This window comes from Bos grunniens, chromosome 5, assembly GCF_055505025.1.
Source record: "Bos grunniens cultivar Pamir isolate PY7600 chromosome 5, Bosgru_T2T1.0, whole genome shotgun sequence".
NCBI classification, from domain to species: Eukaryota; Metazoa; Chordata; class Mammalia; order Artiodactyla; family Bovidae; genus Bos; species Bos grunniens.
This window is the reverse complement of record NC_141169.1, coordinates 43,527,315-43,550,271: the sequence shown is the minus strand read 5'-3', so window position 1 is coordinate 43,550,271 and position 22,957 is coordinate 43,527,315. Positions and strand designations below refer to the sequence as shown.

Here is a 22,957-nt window from a genome sequence, read left to right as displayed (position 1 = left end):
GAACAAGCAAGTTATACATGTAGAAGGTGTGGAGCAAGCACCTGAATGTAGCTCTCAGATTCATGGACTCAAGTGGGAAATGAATTTCTTTGTTAGATGAAAATTGATTTAATTTGATATTAATAATTATTAAATAGTATTAAATATCCAAATTTATAAACAGGATGAGAAAACCTGTAAGTCAAGCAACAGTTAAAAATATTTATGATGTCGGATAGCAGGTTCAACTGTATCAAATCAATTTAAAAGAAGTTTCAACATTCTTAAGTTCAAAAATAAAACTCACTTAATACAGGCTTATGGAATGAGATCGGAGAATGAAAAATGAAAACAGTACTAGATTTAATTTTCCTTCTTAAAAGAAGAATATCATTTTGTATTGATTGGGTTTTTTAAATTTTATTCAAAAAATTTTTAAAAATTAAAAAAATAAATTGTCTGCAGTACATTGCACATGGGATCTTGGTTCCCCAGTCAGGTATTGAACCCACGCCCCCTGCAGTGGAAGCAGTGTAACTGCTGGACCACCAGGGAAGGTCCCTATATTGATTGTTAATTTTATGGTATCCTTTGAAAAAAGGTCGAACAGATACTATCATACCTATTTTGTAGATTGGGAAAACTGTACCAAAAGGACTTAACCTTTTGAGTCACTTTTTTAGTAAATATCAAGTAGTATTAGCACAGAGACCCAGCTCATAGTTTATCATTAGACTATCTGTTTTTATGGAATTTTTAAAATAAATATTTGAGATCCTCATATGTAAAGGAGCATTACTTAATTAACTCCATAATAGTTTTCAAGTGTTTACAATATATTGTGCTTACAGGAACCACGGAACACACGGGAATATGAAACACACAGAAATATCTTGAGCCTGTACCTGTCGTTAAGACTCTCACAAGCTGGTGAGGGGACAGTACAATCTATCAAAAACCCATTTCAGTCCTTTTCTGAATGATTTTTTAATTAAAATCGCTGCTAGAAGTGTGGTACATGTGAGAATGCAGAGGTGTTAAAAAACACTGTGGGCTTCAGTAGGGGTCATGGCCAAAGGTAGAAGGTAAGTTTCATGTTGGGACCTGGAGACTAGAGATAGCGGTAAAGAGGATGAGGAGGAACCAGGTGAACAAAGCCGCACACATAGACAGGGACACGGCCCACTGAGAACAGACTGCAGGGTTTACTTGGGGGCATTGTGGTGAATAGAACATTCAGAGCCAGATGGTACAGGACCTCTAAGGCTCATCAAGGTGGTCTGTGCCTTATCCTGCAGGCAAAGGGGAGCTATTGAGGATTCATTCACAGCAATGTAACATAATGTAAGTATTGTTATAGCAAGATAAATCTGAAGAGTGTATAGTATGAACTGAGGGAGGGAAGAGTATTAGATCAGACAGAAATGATGAAATAAAGTCATATACGTGAAATATATAATCCCATTAGTCCTAATGCCATTTTTATAATCATAGGACATAATAATGTAAATATAAAGTAATGAGAGCTAGTTCCAGGGTGATGGCTACAAAGAGAGGAATTGAAAATGAGGAAATCCAAGTAGTAAGGATCCATATGACCTGGTGACTAGTTGGAAATAGAGGAAAACAAGGGGACTGCTCTGTCCCCTTATAATTCTTTAATCTGCATAATTTTCAGGGTATACCCTTTGTACTCAGTCAAGCATATTCAGTTAGTCTCTATATTTTCCTTTATTTATTTTTAATTTAAAATTATATTCTATTATCAATTATGTCAGAGGGATAGATTCTCCCCCTAAGGGATGAGAGATTTATATGGTATGACCCAAAAGATTTTTGGGGACAAATGACTCATAATGCAGCTTTTATGATCTCACGGTGATTTTAATGAAGCCAGACTTTCATGCAATAAACAGAGGATTATTATTTCACTCTGGGATCAGGAGATGGAAGGCTATAAAACACAAGGCTGTTTTAAAGGCACCATTAGAACATATAAACATAAATTATATTTTAAGGCTTAAAATTCTCAGAAAAGTTTCTTCTATATGGAACACTGTATATCTCTCATCTTTTACCACTCTTAAAACCCTCATTACTATGACATCTTGGCAAGGGAATTATGGTAGAAACACAGGATGAGAATAGGGATGATGGAATAAATAAGGTGTTTCCCTACAAGAACTGGCTGTTAACCTGAGGCTTATTCAATATAACATTCACACATTCATTACAGCATTTATTTACAGGAGCTCTTGCTTTTTAGGAATTATGTTTTATATGGAAGAGACAAATAAAGCATATATGTGCCCTAAAGAAGCTTAGAGTTTATGGGGTAAGACAGATTATTAAAAATTTTACCTAAGAAGTTTATAAATACTGTATGCATACAAGATTATGGGACTAGGATAGAGGGGCATGGGGGAGAAGGAACTGAATCTGGGTTGGAAGGTGAGTGAGAGGAAGAAGCAGAAGGAGGTAATGACTTTCAAGAGAAAGCGATGCTTGAATTGCCTTCTCCATATCCCTTGCCTATTCCTTACCTCCACTCCTCACCCCAGGACCACTTGTCTCTTTTCTGGGTAGTTCAACCACACACAGGTAATCCAAGACCATCTTCCTCTTTTTCTCTTACTACCTTTTACATGGTTGATTCCTAAAGAAGTATCTTCAGCTCAATCTACCTCTCTGATGAAACTCTGAAGTTATGGGGAGAAAGTTTATCAGTGCCTAAAAGAAGCCACTCAAGAACTGGCAAACTAATGTCTTGGAAGCCAAAGGAAGAGAGAGTTTCAAACAGGAAGTGGGTGTTAATGTTGGATGTAAAAAGAAACAAAACATGTGCTCTGACTTCGGTGGTTAGACCACTGACATACTTGGCAAGAAGATGTGAGAGAAACAGTGAGGATGGAGACTTAAAGAAGATCATAGAGGCACCAAATAAACTGCTTATTTAAGACACATCTGAGAAAGGAAGAAAAGACAAAAATCAGAGGAGGGACTGGATGAAGGGAGTTTCTTTGATACAAAAGAAAACCATTTTCATGCTGAGGGCATTGCATCAGCAAAAAGGTTGCCATTGAATATAGACGAAGAAATTTGATAGAGTAAGTTATCAGGGTGGGGAGGGAGGAGCTGGAGCCCTTGTGGAGAGAAGAGTTTTTTCCTGCTCAAGGCAGGAAGTGGAAGGCAATGAGTGGGGATGCAGGGAAGTCTGTAGACCAGGAGGCAGGGAATCCACTTAATACGGATCACACACTTACTCTCCAGAGTCCCCCAGGTAGACCACAAAGAGGAGCAAGACACCATCACTATGCAATCCTTTCTTAAACATTCACTTCATTTCAATGAATTAATGGATACTTAACCTTCTGCCCCTTGAAATTCAAACATGCCCAGAAGTAGCCAACAAAGGGCAGGATACTGGAAATAGATTCTCCCCAGAGGACTAAACTGCTGACCTTGCTCAGAACTGGTGGTGCATGATGCTAATAAAAATTAGTCTGATTTTCAGTCAGTTTTATTATCAACTTTAAATCATCTTTGTGACACCCTTATCACTTTCATCTGACCAGATCTTTTCTGCCACCCTGTCCTTTCTACACCACTGCTGCTCAGACACCTTCTTCAAGGTTTCTCTTTGAAGCAAACATAAAGGCCTGAAACTAATTTAGGCAACAAGCATAAAAGAGCCTGAAGGAAATGAAGAAGTCAAGTTTAGCTCCTTCATATTGCAGAAGAAGAAAGCAAGACCCAGATAGACAGAAATCACTCAATCCAGAAATGGCTGAGCTGGGTCTGGAAGTCATTCTTCCGGTTGGCCTTAGGGAGAAAGTTCATCTTGTCTGCCCTTTAAGATTGCAGCCCAGACAGCAATTTGGTGGCATCTAAGTAAGAGAATGGTCCATGTAGACCCAAGTAGATTCATAAGGAAACCAAGGCTTCTGGGGGAGGAGGTAGGAAGAATGACTTGATTGTTCTCCATTTCCCTTCCATGATGGAGTCAAAGTACTCTTATAGGACGTTGGAGATAACTGCAACAAACTCCTTTCTTTTCACTTCATTTATTGTTCTTTGATAATATTTTCAAAGAAATTTGAATTACCCACTTGGTCTTTTGCAATTCTTAAAGCCCCAAAATATATTTTCTGAAATGTGGGGTGTATGTGTGCACATGTGATAAAAAAATACAAGCAAAATTTACATACATGATCTAAAAACCTAAGGCAACAACAAGGACAGTGATAGAAAATGGAGACCCAGGGAAACAAGCAGAGGACGAACCTGGGAGAAAGAACCTTAAGACACTCTCAGTTCCCCACTACCCTGATGTGCAGTGTTGGATATAATATCAATCATATTTCAAATGTAAGCACAAAGCTTCTTATTTTAAGACATACCACAGGAAAGCTTTACTTAAAATTTTGAGGAAGCAAAGAATTAGCCCCTTATTTAAATATTTTGCATATTTTAGTTTTCCTATTTAAATTTGCTTTAAATGGGAACATACCAGTACAAGTATATCACAAAGGCAGGTAAACATCAAAAATAACGTCATGAAGCTTGGGATATTTACTGTTTGTTTGGCTCAAGGGAAGCAGAGGCAAAACTTTATAAAAATTAACTTGTGGTATAGACTCTTTCTACCTTCTTACAAGAATGTGGTCTTTGGTGGGAAATACTCTACTATGTCTAATAAATATTCTTATTCCCATACCTTCTATCTACTAGAGTTTTGATGACAATTAAACGTGATACTGTTATTTGGCAAAACTAATACAATTTGTAAAGTTTAAAAATAAAATAAAATTAAAAAAAAAAAACAAGGAAAAAAAAAAAAAGCACTCAATAAATGATTATAGAAGCTCTCCTGTAGTTGAAGAAGACTCGACTTGGGTCTACACCAGACCCAAGTCTTATCAAAATCAGATGGGACTGAAAGATTATTGATAACACAGCTAGACTCTTTTAGGGGACAACAAAAACCACTTCCTCCTAGTGTTCATTTGGTGATGAACGATTCTACCCAGTATGCCAATCGTGTCTAGTTCTATCCTTCTCAGTTAGGAATACTCTTTAAAAAGAAAAAGCAACCTGTCAGGGGAATCTAGAAAAAGTTCTTACCTCTCCTGAAGTCCTATGGGCTTCATTTTGAAAGGAGAAGGGCAGACAGAGGTGGTAGCTTTGATCTCAGGAGTGTATCGGCCTTGAGGGTCCACAACCACACTCAGTACCTTTGGAGCCTGTTCAGGCTGGACCATGCTGTTGGCTGTCTTGTCCTCAGAATGTGCAGGCTGTAACACAATGGGTGATAGGTGGATCTCCTGATTTTTCTCTTTATCTTGTCTCAGGGAAAGCTGAAATTTTTCTTTTAATCTGTAAAGAATCTATGGAAGGAGACACAAAAAATTTCCGTCAGTTTTTCATGTTCAACAACAGAATATGATCTCTATCCCAACTTAGAAGACAAACCAAAGTAAGTGAGCAAAGCTTCCTAGGAAAATTTCTCAGTTTTATACTATTGAGGATTTTCTTCAAATAGATACGGTTTGTTTCCAGTTATGGAGTGCAAAGGGCTTCTCTGGTGGCTCAAGTGTTTAAAAATCCACCTGCAATGCAGAAGACTTGAGTTCAATCCCTGGGTCAGAAAGATCCCCTGGAGGAAGAAATGGCAGCCCGTGCCAGTATTCTTCCCTGGAGAATCCTATGGACAGTGGAACCTGGTGGACTACAGTCCACAAGGTTGCAAAGTGTTAGACACGACTGAAGTGACTGAGCAAACATGCCCTCACAAGGAGTACAAACATATTAAACATATATGTACATGAGTCTGCTTTTCGAATAGAACTCAAAAACAAATATGGCTAATTTTATAAAAGTATCAGATGTCAGTTTGATCACATGTAAACTCTAATTTAAAACGACTGACATGGAAAACTTATAGAAAGAATAGCCATGATATAGAGACTTATGACTTCTATAGAAATAGAGATCTGCAACCACTACAATGTGTAAGAAGAAAGTCTCATAAAGTATTAATTAAAGCATAGCAATGCAATAAGCCACAAGTTCTTAATGTAAGAAATGCATTAGTCACATTAATTTGAGTATCTAGTAAATACTTGAAAAAATTAAAATTTAGGGCCCATGTTAAAGAATAATTTGGACAATCAGAATTTTCTTATTTACTTCTTGCTCCTTAAAATTTTTAATGTGTGTTGAAAAAAAGCCAAAGTGTCACGTTTCTTCATTCTCAGAGTTCTTTCTGGAATGGCTAACTCAATTCAGAAAGTTTTAAAACTTTTAAAAGAATAGGACTGACTTTGCTGGGACACGCCAGTGGACCAAATTGTGAAGAGATCAAGGTTTGTCCTTCCTGTCCTCAGGCTTTCCTTTTTATAAGCCCCTTTCCCCTTTTTTTTCTTTTCTTTTAAAAATATTAATTTTATATTTTATATATTTTAATATAGTCTTTTTTCAGTTTTACTGAGATATAATTGACATATAACATTGTATACGTTTAAAGTTTAAGATGTACAGTATAATGGCTTCATAGTTTTTTCTCCTTTCTTGATGATAACTCTTCTACTTCAGTTATAAAAAAAAGAATCAGGATGAAACAAAAACACAACAATCTAAGATGAGAAAGTATTAGACTGAAATTAAGAAGAAAAGAATTCAAAGAACTGAAAACTCAGCAGCAGGGTGTAAATCTTCTTTTAAGCAATAAAGAACAGAACTGAGAATGCAGAAAATACAATCAGTTAGATATGACAAAACTGAGAGTCTGCATGGAATCTATAGCAAAGGAGAAACAAATGAAGATGAAAACAAGAGAAAAGATGGGATATGGACTTCAGAGAAGAGTTATGGTAAATAATAAACCAGAATAAGAGAGAGAAGCAAGTCATCCAAAACTATTTTTCAGTGCCTTGTGTGAAGTACAAAATAGACAAAATAGTCTGTATCCTGTTTCTATGGAATTTAGGGATATGGAATGAAAAAAATTCTTAGTTTTTTTTTTAAAGTATGTCGATTGAAAGAAGAGTGAATGTGAGAAGAAAATGGAGCAATTTTTATGACTTTGAGAAAAAATGCATATTACAGAGGACATATGAATCCCATACCTAGATAAACTGATATTCATGTGAATAAAGCCAGCAGGAGCAATTTCTCAAAGACACAAGGTTTCATAAGATATATTACCTGTCTACCCTTCCTGAAAAAACATTACTCAGAGTCATGAGAGATATGACTCCAAATGAAGAACTGAAGAAATAGAAACTGTAATATGAAAGGGAGCCCTGGAATTATTTAAATGTAGAGTGAAAAATAAATTTATTTAGTTCCAACATCTCAGATTGTAATAACAAGAAATAAGTTGAAAGAGGGCAAAGAAAAAAATATGGATGAATATAGTTTTAGTTAGGGATACAGAGGGAATGGAAGTTAGGACGTTAGGAGGTTAGGAAAGAAAGACCTCCTTCTTTCTCTGGCTACAGGCTCCTCCAAGGAGTCCGGAACCTCAGCTGTCCCACCCACCTGTGTGCTTGGGGCAAAAGGAAGAAAAGGTCACCACCGTCCCAGCCTCACTGCACAAAATTATGGTAGAGATTCACATCTAGAGCAGACCTCTATGATATTAGAACCTGAGAATTGGGACTCAAACATTTTACTCCCAAGTCACAACATTAATTTGGAAGATTTACTTAAAGTCTTTATTCCTGATGTTTCTCTCTCTGTTGTATCTTGCAGCTGTGTGTAGTGGGCACATTCATTTCTTGACCCCTCCCAACCTGAGGGTCATCACTCACTAATAAAATGAGGATTATAATAGTATCCCATAAAGCTTTGGTGAATATTAAATGAGATAATTTACATGTTCACAATATTCAACTCTTAAATGCAACATTATCAGTGTGTCAATAACACATATACAGGTTTTATATATTTATATATATAAAATAGAGGTCCTTCTGACCTAATTATACATGAAAGAAAATGAAGTTTAGCTAACTAATGTGGCTGCTCCAAAGTCAGCAGTTAGTTGTGGGAGAGCCAAACTCAAGGCCCCTCTGCTTCAAAGGACTGATCACTTCCCACCCCTTATGTGCATGCTCTTTGCCACACCATCGTTCTTAAAGATCAACTCTGAAATCACATCTGCTGCCCATGTGATTCTAGCAATGGGTTTGAACATCACCAAATCTAGGAGTACATCTTTGTACACTGAACGTTCTCTCTGGGACTTCCCTGTTGGTCCAGTCACTAAGACTCCACACCCACAATGCCAGGGACCTAGGTTCGATCCTTAGTCAGGGAACTAGATCCCATATGCTGCACCTAAGTGTTCACAGATCAGATCAGATCAGTCGCTCAGTCGTGTCCGACTCTTTGCGACCCCATGAATCGCAGCATGCCAGGCCTCCCTGTCCATCACCAACTCCCAGAGTTCACTGAGACTCACGTCCATTGAGTCAGTGATGCCATCCAGCTGCAACTAAAGATCCCGCATCCTGCAATGAAGACCCTGTACAGCCAAATAAATAAATAAATAGAAATATTAAAAAATAAAGTTCTTTTAAGGAAAAGGACTATGCACAGATGAGGTATAACTAGAAATGCATATTATAAATCAAACTGCCAGGAAATTAAGGAGAGTCCTTCTTGCCTTTTATGTCTGTTCACTTTTGTATAACGTGGTAACTTTTATACTGGTGGTATAAAAGTTGACTATGGAACGGTAAAGCTAAATCTTGAATTTTTGAAACAATGGGTTCTAAATATTCCTGTGACAAATATTATTGCATAAGGAAAAATGATGTTCAATATTAAGTGGCATGTAACTACTTTCTGTAGGATAGAAAATACTGAAGATAATGCCTAAGGATGGGGAGATGTTTTTCGACTTGCTGCTTCTTTTCAGTTTCTATAACCTTCAAAAAGCACTTTGTCAACATTCTGCACAAACAAAACCCACAATAGAACAATATCAATTAGATGACATGTATGTATTAAGATAAATACGTAATTACTGAAGATGAAGAAATTAGAATTTGAGACAGCTTTTCATTTTTTAATAGTAAGTTATTTTCCTGAATGAGAAAAGAAACAGACATATATTTACAAAAATCTATTTAATCAAGGATAATGCATATATTGTATATTCTAAGCTTTTTCACAGTCAACTATAATACATATTGGAGAAGGAAATGGCAACCTACTCCAGTACTCTTGCCTGGAAAATCCCATGGCTCCTCCATCCATCCGCAAAGAGTCGGATATGACTGAGTGACTTCACTTCACTTATAATACATAAATCAAAACATTCACTTGTCTGTTTACATTAGAGTTTTGGAGAAGCATATTTCAAAAATGGAAATGAGAGAGACTTCCCTGGTGGGCCAGTGGCTAAGACTCTGAGCTCCCAATGCTGGGGGCCCAGGTTCAATCCCTGGTCAGGGAACTAAATCTCATATACCACAACTAAAGATCCCACGTGCTGCAACAAAGACTTAGCACAGGCAAATAAATAAATAAATATTTTAAAAATGGAAATGAGAAAGCCAAGAAAATGTCAGCCTTCTCCCTAGTTCCACTGACAGGTGTTAGTGGAAAATTAGCTCTGGTTCATTTTTTTTTTTCTTTTGATTTATTTCTTTAATTTTTAAAAGAAAATCCATCCTGAACCCTCCTCCCTCCTCCCTCCCCATACCATCCCTCTGGGTCGTCCCAGTGCACCAGTCCCAAGCATCCAGCATCGTGCATTGAACCTGGACTGGCATCTCGTTTCATACATGACATTTCATATGTTTCAATGCCATTCTCCCAAATCTTCCCACCCTCTCCCTCTCCCACAAAGTCCATAAGCCTGTTCTATACATCAGTGTCTCTTTTGCTGTCTCGTATACAGGGTTATCGTTACCATCTTTCTAAATTCCATATATATGCGTTAGTATACTGTATTGGTGTTTGTCTTTCTGGCTTACTTCACTCTGTATAATAGGCTCCAGTTTCATCCACCTCATTAGAACTGATTCAAATGTATTCTTTTTAATGGCTGAGTAATACTCCATTGTGTATATGTACCACAGCTTTCTTATCCATTCATCGGCTGATGGACATCTAGGTTGCTTCCATGTCCTGGCTATTATAAACAGTGCTGCAATGAACATTGGGGTACACGTGTCTCTTTCCCTTCTGGTTTCCTCAGTGTGTATGCCCAGCAGTGGGATTGCTGGATCAAGCTCTGGTTCAAAGTCCTTCTATACCATTCATGAGCTTATGTTCTTGGTGGTGAACCTCGCCACATATTTTACAATCATCTCTTTACTTCATCTCTGGTTAGAGGTCACTTTTTAAATCTATATCTATGCAGTATGTGTAAAAGCTGATTTCTACATCTTTAATTAGGGGAAGCAGAACCTGGAGAATATACAATACTCCTAAGAACTGTTTAAATATTCAACAGAGAGAGCTGGTCTGTCTGACAAAATGTGAAAAGAACTGGAGAGGTTGGTACTTGGCCTATAGAGCAGTTGTCATGGAATTAAGCTCTACAGAAGTGTTTCCCAACACTTCCCAGCAGGAATTTTGCCCTCCTGGGAGATTTGGCTACATCTGGAAATGTCTTTTGGTCATGGTACTGGCCTTCCCAGATGATGCTAGTGGTAAAAAACCTGTCTGCCAATGCAGGAGACATGAGACACGGGTTCAATCCTTGGTTAGAAAGATCCCCTGGAGGAGGGCATGGCAACCCACTCCATATTCTTGCCTGGAGAATCCCATGGGCAGAGGAGCCAGGTGGGCTGCAGTCAAGGGGGTTGCAAAAAGTCAGACACAACTGAAGCAACTTAGCATGCACACACATACAGCGTGCACTAGGGTGTGTGCAGGGGGACACTGGCCTCCAGGGGGCAGAGGCTGGAGAGAATGCTAAGTACCCTGCAATGGACAGGACAACCCCCATTCCTGATAGAATTATCCAGGCCAACATGTTAGCAGTGCTGCTGTCGAGAAACTGGTATAAAGGACCTTAAAAATCACCTGGTATAGTCAGTCACTTCACATTTAAATCCGTGGTTGAGTGACTTATGGCAAGTTAGAAATGAAGTTTAGAATCCAGGCTTCCTGACGTATTCCTATAATCATTCTCCACTACAGTGTCTTTTAAATCCCCACAGATCTTCTTCCCCATCTTTTTCCCAAAGCCTCTGAAAAAGTGTTGTCAGAAATTTTTCTCTGTGCAGATCGAGATCTGGAATATACCATATGTATGTTTCTCTATATGAATGGACTTTGTTTCCAAACTCTACCTAAAAGCTTGCTGTTGGAGTGGCAAGTCAATATAACTTTCCCTTTAAGAACTTTCTGTTTAAATCTTGGGATTATCAACACACTCATTTGATCATTTGAAAAAAGAAAGAGAATGGAATATTGAATGAAAGAATCTGTAAAAATCAAAACTATTGCAGGAGCAAAAAAATAACAGGAGGAAGAGAACCAGAGAAACCAGAGAAACAAATGAGAGGAAGCTTAAAATAATCCTATAAAGTTATTTTGCAGCTTATAATTTTCATTTTAAAAATCTTATTCAGTTGTACAGCTTAAACTTATGCAATGTCAGACATCAAATACATTTCAATAAAACTCATAGGTGACTAACACAAAAAACATCTGTTTGGATTAAAATATGTTCAGATCTCAAGAGGATGCCACCAACTAACAGTCATAGCACTTCTCCTTTGCAGTAGTTTACAGTTAGTTCTGAAACAGTTCATTCATTTCTTTTAGTTGAATAAAATGTGAATCGCTTGTTACTACATTGCAGGAACAACACTGTGGGGGCAAAGATAGCACACAGTCCTCGCTTCTGGGGATTCACAGGCTTCCAGAAGAGACAGATGTGTAAAAATGATGTCCAGTACAAGGCACTAGGTGTAAAATAGAGCTGTGTCGACAGCAGGTATGGTAGTACACATTTATTACGTCTGCCTGAGTTGAATGTCTCTAATTAACACAGACATTGTCATTGATTTCTAGACTCCTTCGTGGCCAGAAATAGATGTTCACAAGACAGAGTGACAGGATTTGAAGAAACTACAGTGTGATCCCTTTACATATAAAATCACGGGAAAGAACCCAGACTTTTAATCCAGATAGACTTGGATTTGAATTCCCACCTCTGCTCTCAGACACCCACATACTGCTTGTTCTTGGTCAAGTCACTTATCTTCTCTGATCTTGGTTTCCTTGTCAGTAAAATTAGGAAACTAAAATACATTGTGTTTATATACAAAGTCTATAATTAATAAATTATTGTACTGTATACTTAAAATTTGCTAAGAGGACAGATACTGCGTTAAGTGTGCTTATCACAGCACAAATCATAATAAAGAGGAAAAGAGAAACTACTGGAGCTGATAGATATATTTATGACATAGATTATGGTGATGGTTTCATGGGTGTATGCTTGTCTCCAAACTCGTCAAATTGTTTACATTAAACATGTACAGATTTTTGTATGTCAATGAAGTGTGTTAAAAATATATTGTTTAGTACCAGGCAGTACATTTAGTACTGCCTGGAAGAAACTAGTTATTATAGTTGTTATATTATTTTTGTTATTATTGAGAGGGTTGTATTTTGAGCTGAATGGTTTCTATTAATACAGAAAAAAACAGAAAATTAGTTTGAGAGATATGTCTACTTTGGAAAATGGTTCTGTAACCAAAGCATTCCAGCTCGGAATCTAGTCCCATTTCCTGAACCACTAGGAATTACCTATAACATATTAGAAAAGTGTGGCTGTATATGTTCACCTTTGACATGAATTTTCCTTGTGATGTTCAGGCTACATTAGGTAGTCCAATAGAGAGTTTGCTTTGTCCACTACCAAGACCATGACTAGACAAACATTTTGAATGACATATTGATGGCTCTTCCACGGGCAGAGATTTTATTGACCCAAACATCTACTTTTTATGTGTTTTCTAAAACTGCTTTCCAGGACTTCCCAGGTGGTGCAGTGGACAGGAATCCACCTGCCAACACAGGGGACGTGGGTTCAGTCTCTGGTCCAGGAAGATCCCACATGCTGCAGAGCAGCTAAGTCTGTGCACCACCACCACTGAGCATATGTGCTGCAACTACTGAAGCCGGAGCACCTGGAACCTGTGTTCTGCAGCAAGAGGAGCCATGGAATGAGAAGCCCGTGCACCAGCATGCGGAGCAGCCCTAGCTCGCCACAACTAGAGAAAGCCTTCATGTGGCAAGGAAGATCCAGCACAGCCAAAAACAAATAAAATCAAATTGCTTTCCAGTAGCAATCTGGTCTGTAGACAGCTCTACCTAATTCCATAAATACTTCTGCACTTGTTAATAAACTTCTAAGTGCACTGGAGATGTAATGCAGGTGATAAACCACATTCTTTCTATTATTTATTCCAGTTTTAATTCTTCTCAGTAATATATTCCTCCACCTAAAACAGACTGAATGGATTGGAAGTTGCCCACACGTTTTTCCCTGGAAAATTGTATTTGTCTATTTGCTGCGCCACCCACTCTGCGTTCACATTTGAGAGGTGCTAAATAAGTCACACATTTGAAAATGTCATGCGTGTCTAATTTTATGCCTGGCAACATACTTTTTTTTTTTAATTTTAAGGAAAGTAAACAATATGCCATATTTCAAAAATTTTGCCAAGCCTTATGTTATTGTTACAGAGCATGTAATCCTCCGTGACAGTAATTTACCTATATAATTTCATAATAAAACCACATGCTTTTCATTTCTATGATATGAGGAAGGCTTGGACACAAATAATGGCATTTGATCTTTCATAAATATAATTAATGCCAGAGGGAAATTTCTGAGTTATATCTTTTCCTTTGCCATGGAATCAACAAAATTATGGGAAACAGAAACCAGAATATATTTGTTTGGAAGTCACAAGAGTGAGAGTGTAACTATTACAGAGAGATCCGAGGAAAAAACTTACTTTAAATCAAGATCATTATCAAAAACACTTGAACATGTACAAAGATAAGCTTATTTTAGAGAATCACATTTGACCAGTCCTCCATGTGAACTTGTCAGTGGTTAAGTTGTATCAGATAAACTTAACTTCATCGTATTCCTGTGTAACAGGTAGTAGTTATTTTTCTATCAATATTAATTCCTTTCTATACTGCTGATTCCCCTTCTATTTTTTAAATTGACCCTTTCACAGTAAAATGGAAGATCCTGTTTGAAACATATCATTCTACTACTTTCTTTCATGTATTCAAAATCTATTGGGATACAAATCAAAAGTGTTTCTTCTGTCTCACTACTCCCCATCTTGAATGGATTCCTCTCCCAGGAAATGGAAACACAACCATCCGGATTATCAGTCAAATAACCTGAGAGTCATCCTTCGTTTTTCTCTTTCTTCCTCCCAGAGAATCAGTACACAGCAAGTCTTTTCAATTCCACCTACAAATAAATCCCAATCCTTCACTCCTCTCCATCTCTACCCCCACCCCCTAACTCAGGGCCACCATCATATTTCTCATCAGGCTAATCCAATAGCTGCTCCAACACTTCACCCCAAGTTCTATCCCCAACCGCTCTCCACCAGCAGAGACTCTGATCTTTTAAATTCACAAATCAGATCACATCAAAGCTCTGCCTGAAACAGCTTCTGCCCTTCTCCTGGAAGCCAGAGAGGACTCCTGCCTCAGCGTCAGCTGCTCCATTCCATCCTCCACCTGTCACATCCTTTGCCAGGGAGGCCCTGTCCCTACTTTTTCAGATACCTCAGTTGTCTTTGATTGCTCTGCTCCACTCATTCACTATTATCTCACCATAAACTCTTCATGGCACTTAATGCTTTTGATTCTTTACAAAATAAGCAAACTTTGTTTTTAAGAAGTGGTGTTAGGTTTATTAGAAATTGAGCAGAGAGCAGAGCTCTCATATTGCCCCCTCCCCCACCTCCCTCAACAACTTCCCTTATTACTAACATCTTGCATTCGTGTGGCATACTTGTTACTAATTAACTCAACATTGCTATGTTATCATTAACTGAAGTCTAGAACGTAGATTAGGGCTCACTCACTCTTGATGCTGTACGTTCCATGGGTTTTGACAAATCCATAATGTCATGTATGCATTACTGTAAAAGTATCGCACAGAAAAGTTTCATTACCCTAAAAGTCTGAACTACTCATCTCTCCCCCACAACTTCTGACAACCACTGATCTTTTTACTGTCTCTATAGTTTTGCCTCTGCCAGAATGTCATATACTAGGAATCATAGAATATGAACACTATTTAATTTTTTAAAACAGTAAATTATTGTCTCTGTCTTCTTCTGGAGAATAGGCACCATGAGCACAGGGACCTTATCTGTTTTGTTCCTTCCTTTGCCCAAAGGTCCAACAGGCTCACAGTGAACCCACTGCAGGAATTTCTGGATTAAATGAATTGATGAATCTACCTGCCAGCCCTGAAGGGAGCAATCGCCTACACACTTTTGAAACATTTCATTCTCGGTTTCTTCCAGCAACATTGGAGCAGACTTAGATTTTTGGATTTTACATGGATGCTTTGCAGCTTTTGGGAAAAGAGGGGTCAGTTGTTCCCTGGCTCCAGGTAGTTTAATGTGTGGTGACTACAGGTTCTATTGCTACTGGAGACCAATATGTAGGGTGGGAATTTATCCAATCATGTTGGATACATGGGGATCCACTCTGAGCTATAGATACAGAATTTGGAGCATATCTAACAAGTTAATAGCAACCTCTGCTCTGACTCCCTCAGCCTTCTAGTGCTCACGAGCTGCTAAGGAATCTGCTTTCCCACTTTCTTCCTTTCATCCTTGCCTTTGCTCTTCTGGATCTTAAGTATTTACTTGCTGTACAAGGCGGCTTCCCAGACGGCACAGTGGTAAAGAATCTGCCTGCCAGTGCAGGAGATGCAGGTTCGATCCCAGGATAGGGAAGATCCTGGAGAAGGAAATGGCAACCCACTCCAGTATCCTTGCCTTAAAAATCCCATGGACAGAGGAACCTGATGGGCGACAGTCCGAAGTGAAGTGAAATGAAGTGAGTCACTCAGTTGTGTCCAACTCTTTGTGACCCCAAGGACTATACAGTCCACAGAATTCTCCAGGCCAGAATACTGGAGTGGGTAGCCTTTCCCTTCTCCAGAGGATCTTCCCAACCCAGGAATCGAACCCAGGTCTCCTGCATTGCAGGTAGATTCTTTACCAGCTGAGACACAAGGGAAGCCCAGAATACTGGAGTGGGTAGCCTATCCCTTCTTCAGGGGTTCTTCCTGACCCAGGAATTTAACTGAGGTCTCCTACATTGCAGGTGGATTCTTTACCAACTGATCTATCAGGGCTACAGTCCATGGGGTCACAAAGAGTCAGACATGATACAATCTCCACTTGAATCTCTCTGTATCCCTTTCTATTTTCCTCTTCCTTCCAATGTTCCAAGCAGAAAAACACTGTAATTGTGACTTATAAGACAGAGGACAACACTTGAGATTTCCTCTATTACAAAAAGAAAAAAAGAACCACATATTTTAAAACTCAATTAACCATAACAAGAACCATATCATATACTACCTAAAAAATGTCCAGAGGTGTCTGTCAAAATTTCCATAAAACCTCCAAATTTCATTAAATTTTTTTACCCATAATCTCCACTATTTAGCTATAAAAATCTGCATTCTTACTCTTAAATTATTCTTTTGTTGATCATGTCACAATTTTTAGAAATTTTCTTTCTGACTGCCTGACCCATAGAAGATGCTGCTGAATTCATGATGATGGGAACTCTAGGGTGACTGGAAACTTGCTACTTTCTAAAGCTTAGATTCTAGGAAATATGCCAATCTTTAGCCTATTTAAGGCCTTAATGTTTTATATCCTTGAAGTTGAGACCCACTCAGCCTCTATCTTTCCAAACGGAGCCTTAATCTTTCTAATATAAACCCCTTTCCAGGACAAGGAGCACAAATAAACAAAACCCATTAAGACACTCAGCAACACTGTTGACTGCCGCAAGCATAATTGGAGTGATGTCTTTTGCAGGGGGCATTTAAAAACTAAGGAGGGAATGCTTTTAGAAATGTGCAAAATTAAGAATAATGTAGCACATAGGAAAAAATATATTAAAACCCATTTATAAACTTCAAATATTTTAAGTTATATCACAGAATTTTCAAAAGAACAGAATATTTTATCATTATGTCAGAAAGGTAACTGTTAATTCATTCAACACCAAGACGCACTGCCTGTTTTAGTGTATTTAAGTTTATTTGGAGTTCTATTTTAAAAATTTTGAAATATACTCTTAAAGGCTTCATATCTATAACTTGTCATTTACAGAGCTATTTGCAGTGTATGCTTTTATACTTTACATTATTCTTTCACCTAAGAATTAGTTGATTATGGATTGTTTAGCCTTGTAGCCTATAATCATCTCCTTTTCATGACTGGAATTTCATCAAGTGCTTTCAAGGTGCATTAAAAATAAGAAAACCTTAATTTTTCTCATTAAGAAGTAAATTTACCCCTAAGACATATTTCTTTAAAAATTTTTCCCAAGTTGCATAAAGATGATATAAAAGAAGAAATAAAGCAAGCCCAAAGTGCACCCATGAGATTTAAATGACTTTGAGGGTTTCAGTGACCTCGGCAAATCAGTTTCTGAAACTTCATTCTCAGGGTTGATCAAGTTACTAAAAGCCTCAGTGCAATTATAGCCTTATTCTGCAGGTCAGAATCCATAATTCCATAGGTTTTCCTTTAGCTCTCACTCTGCTGTTAGATGTGAAATATTTGCAACCTAGCAGGATCAGAGCCTTGCTTCTCCCAGTCTTTCCAACATTCTTTTTAATGGCAGTGTATCCAGTAATATCAAATGGTGGGCTCAGTAAAAGATGAAATATATAAAGAAACAAACTTACCATCAAACACGTTACTATAATAACAAAGATGCTGAGAAAAATGACAACAGCATAAAATCCTTCTTTGCTCCAGATTTTGTCCGCTTCATGCTGCCCTTGTAAAACGTTTTTCTTTGAAAGCAAAACAGAAAGTCCGACGTTAAATGAGAGCTTGAGGAGACTGGCGTTCTTATCAGACACTAAACATATTTTTAGCTTGATTCCATCCAGTGTAGTAGAACACACCTACATCCCCCGCTGCCAGAGCTGCTTCTCAAACTGATCTGAGACATCAGATTGCTGTTCTCATACATTAAGACTATTTTATCTCCTGTATAGGAGCAAGCATGCCCAGCATGGCATACTGGGCCCCAGCCTTTGTTAATGTCCCTCACGCTCTCTCTCAGAAACTACCTGGTTCGTAGGTGAGAGAGTTCTGCTCTTTTCTGTGTTGAGGAAATTGTTTCTGAAGCTTTCCTTACTCTGTTTTCAGACTCCTCCCACAACACCAACACCCTGATTTATGTGCTGTAATACTGCTCTCAACTTTTAAACAAAAGTGAAACAGGTGCAGTCTCATGATGCATTAATAAACAGAGCAACAATGTCGAGATCATTTCCTTCCTTTTTTTATGAAATCTTTTTTTAAAAATCCAGTCTATTTTGTCAAAATCTGATGAATGTACCACTTTAGCCATATAAATTGTTAGGACTTTATATTTTACTGAAATCAACAGGGAGCATCAAAATATCTAAAATTATTTGGTAGGTAATAAAAGGAAAATAGTTTTATTTGTTTGTTTGTTTATTAACTTAGCTTACTATTTGAGGGGTGAAAGGGTAGAGAAATAGCATGAATAAAATGTCAATGAGTGATTTAGTTTAATTTTACCTATTCTTTTAAAAAATGCATCTACTAATATCACATCTTATAATGCAATGGAGTTTTATAATTTATATAAATTATAATTTTATACAAGTTTTATAATTCAGTGAAATTTACAGATTTAGGTTAAAGAAAATTTAGCTGGAAACCAAATGGTCCACAAATAGGAAAAACATATAAAGCTAAATCAAGTTGAATGCTCCCACTCATCTAAAATTACATTTTGTTGAAGTCTGATTTTTCTTCCCTTTAGTTGAACTGTCTCCAGTGATTAAGAAAGCCCTAAACAATAGGATAGTGAATGATTAAAAACCACAAAGAGAGTGGCTCTGGAGAATGAGAGGTCATCTTGAGCATTCCAGAGGCAGATGAATTCCCAACTTAATGCAACCACTGTGATGACTTCAGCCTATACTATGGGGAAAAGAAGAGCCACCCAGCTGATCCTAGTCAACCTACAGAATCCTGAGAAAGAAATAGTAATTGTCTCAAAAAAAAAAGTCTTCAGCAAAACCTGTTCTTGTAGGTGTCTGAATTTTGAAATCATTGTTAATTATTTTTCAAGACTTAAAAAATGCATTCCACATTTGTAAATTAGACAAAAAGAAATATTTGCCTTTTGAAAAATATTTTATGAAAAACTTCTGTCCTGAAACTCAAGTGAGTCTTGGTGGCAAGTTGAACAAAACAGAACAGAAAGGATCTTTGAGTTCAGTTGTGGTGATAACTATGTGAGGAAGACTTCTATTGCTTGAAGTAGCTTACTTTCCCTTTCTTTTGCTTGTAAAATATACTTAAATTCAATGTAATACCTTGCCTTCTTTAAGACAGAGACAAATTTATAGATGCAAGAAATGATTAATGCATGTTTTAAAAATACATGAGTGGTAAGTTGATGGAGAATCTGAAAATGCTTATTTGTCAGATAAGTAGAAACTCATATGTCCTCCTAAAAAGGAAATCTTGGGTTCAAGTGACAACTTGTCTTAGCCAGACCATATTTTATTCCAATGTCTTTGTAAACATAGCTAGAAACTAATAGAAAAGAAAACTCTTGTAGAAATCAAGTATAAATATGGAAATAAGCTTTTTTTTTGGCAACTAAATAGCATCTATTACTTGCTATAAAAGCAAAGCACTTAAGCCTTCAAGTAGGCAGCATAAACTTGTCAAATTTAAGTGTGAGGATTTGAGCTTTAGTTCATATAAAATTTGGATTAAAAAGGAGTGGTTAGGTGGGTGGAAAGAGATTTTGTGTTCCTAACCTGATTTGGTTCATTTTTTTCCTGCTATAGTTCAACACCTCCTGGAACATCAACATGTTCTTTTCTGCTTAAGACAAATCAATTATGATTTCTCTTTTAACCAAAGCAGTAATGATGGAGGAATGAACTTCCCACCTCCCATCCCCCTACCCCTAGTTAGAAGGACACATGTTTTGAACTCCTAGAACTTAGTCACTGCACTTTCTTGGTAAACAGATTTCCTTTGAGTCATGCTGGTCCTACTGAGCACTACTATATTTGTACAGAGATCTAAAAACCTTGATAAGGGCAGGGTAGTAAATGCAAAAGTTTGTAGTTAAGATCCCACAAATCATAAGATTGTAATTCACAAAATCTCCAGTCTAACCTTTGTATAAGGTTACTGTGATGCCTTTTACATTTTGACAGGGGACTGAGGGTTCAATGATTCAAAGGCTCCATGGCCAGGTCACACCAACATACTGTATTATCTTCACGTCTTATTTCACAACCATATCACTTTCCCTTTAACTCTGTGGCAGTGGAAGAAGCTGCTGGGTTTTGTTTGGTTTGATTATTTAAAAAGTGGGCGGTTTCCTATACTGACAGCAATGACTTCTCTACATCCTGTTTAATAATTTGATGCATTATAATTTCCTTTTTTTTTTAAAAAAAAAAACCAATTCTGACCCCAAATACTGGGAAATATCTCCATTGCTAGGAGAGATAATACAGAGACTTTAAAAGCTATATCTTTTTAAAAAGGTGAAGCATACAGAGTAAGAATAAAATGGAAATGTTACAAATTAGCTGGTTAATTAATTGACTTAGGCAGATTAATGAGATGTATCATATAATACTTCATCACTTCCTGGCAAACAGATGGGGAAACAATGGAAACAGTGGCAGACTTTATTTTCTTGGGCTCCAAAATCACTGCGGATGGTGACTGCAGCCATGAAATTAAAAGATGCTTGCTCCTTGGAAGAAAAGTTATGACCAATCTAGACAGCGTATTAAAAAGCAGAGACATTACTTTGCCAACAAAGGTCCATCTAGTCAAAGCTATGGTTTTTCCAGTAGTAATGTATGGATGTGAGAGTTGGACCATAAAGAAAGCTGAGCGCTGAAGAATTGATGCTTTTGAATTGTGGTGTTGGAGAAGACTCTTGAGATTACCTTGGACTGCAAGGAGATCCAACCAGTCAATCCTAAAGGAAATCAGTCCTGAATATTCATTGGAAGGACTGATGCTAAAGCTGAAGCTGAATATTTTGGCCATCTGATGTGAAGAACTGACTCATTAGAAAAGACCCCAATTGGGAAAGATTGAAGACAGGAGGAGAAGGGTATGACAGAGGATGAGATGGTTGGATGACATCACCAACTCGATGGACAAGAGTTTGAACAAGTTCTGGGAGTTGGTGATGGACAGGGAAGCCTAGCATGCTGCAGTCCATGGGGTCACAAAGAGTCAGACATGACTGAGCGACTGAACTGAACTGATCATATAACAATATGGTTTTGTTAGATAAATGCCAAACTTCCACCATATCATGCACAAGGTAAACAATTTGGTATGCATGATCTGACCCATGTTAACACTGATTGTATTCCTTCTTGTCACTGTATGGCTAGGACTATATAACTGTTTAGACAACTGGCTAATGTTTAAAGGAACAATCACCAAACTCATGAATTAGGTTTTGTATTTATTTGGTATGATTTTTTCTCTTTGTAAACATTCCAAGAAGGTATCAGTCATTACCTTGACTTTTTATTTAAAGAAGGTAACATCCTCCTTTGAAATATAAGACATGTGAAACTAGGGTAATTTGCAATTGAATAACAACAAAATCTTAAATCATTTTTTTCACTATCAATGCAGAATGTACTGCTTCAATAGGCAGTTAATTAATTTATAAACACATTTAAAAATAGAAACTAAAATAATGAATTTAATTTTATTTCCCTGAATTTAATTTTATTTAACTTATTAGGAAAGAGTAAGTCTGGTTTTCAATCTTTATGAACATCTTTAAATAATACTTGAGGTCCTACAATGTTATAAGTATCATATGAAAATATATAAAAGAAAAATGTCTTTGTCACTCAAGAAACTTAAATTCGAAATAAACACAGATGAATAAGTGAGAGGAATTCTATTTGATATTTGTCTATGTTTCCCAAGGGTCATTTCTGATTTAAATAAAATCAAACAAATAAATAAATGGCAACAACAAAAAAACACATCCTTCCCTAGAAGTAATTAATAAAAGTGTAAAAATGGATGCTTCAAGACAGCATTCATCATGTTCTGTAATCAATGCAAAGGATGAAAACCCCAAATACCAGTATTCCTTTTTTTTGTTCTGGTAGTAACCATGTTACCATAACAGGGCTATAATTTGGGGATTAGAAACGTGAAAGAATGGGTTGAGGCTTAAGCTGTTTATTATACTTGAACCACAACGATGAATAAAGAAGTGGGGAAATTCGCAGAATACCTATCAGCTTAAAGAACTATCAACAAATGCTCTTGCAGAGCCTCTTGGACTGTTTGTGTCTGAAGCTCCCAGCAAGGGCCTGTGAACACTGAAGATGGCTCTCTCCTGGCTGCAGTTAGAGCTTCTGGTCAGAGGGTATCATTGGGCCCATTCTAGAAGTGCCAGAAGAAAAGGCTGCAACAATCCCCCAGTCCTTGATGAAATGTTCCTTATATCCAATTAAAACACATCCTAGTCTCCTGTAATATAAAAATTCCCATATTCTAGATTTCCTAGATTGTTAGACTCCCCCAATTCTTTCAGACAATATCATATTTTGATCATCAAATACACTTTCATTATTCAAATGCAGTACAGGCTTGAGGTCTACTAACAGTTGACAGTTCTGTGACAGGCA

The 22,957-nt window shown here is 37.3% G+C and overlaps 1 protein-coding gene across 3 annotated transcripts in view; it reads right to left on the bottom strand.

Moving 5' to 3' along the window:
* The window catches only part of PTPRR (protein tyrosine phosphatase receptor type R), a 275,773-nt gene that overhangs the window by 94,637 nt on the left and 158,179 nt on the right, over positions 1–22,957 (bottom strand). For all 3 annotated transcript variants that reach the window (XM_086399964.1, XM_086399965.1, XM_086399966.1), the window contains 2 exons: positions 17,945–18,055; positions 5,104–5,366 (listed from right to left, as the gene is read on the bottom strand). In XM_086399964.1, coding sequence (XP_086256090.1) covers positions 5,104–5,366; positions 17,945–18,055 — 374 coding nt within the window. The remainder of the gene's footprint in view (positions 1–5,103; positions 5,367–17,944; positions 18,056–22,957) is intronic.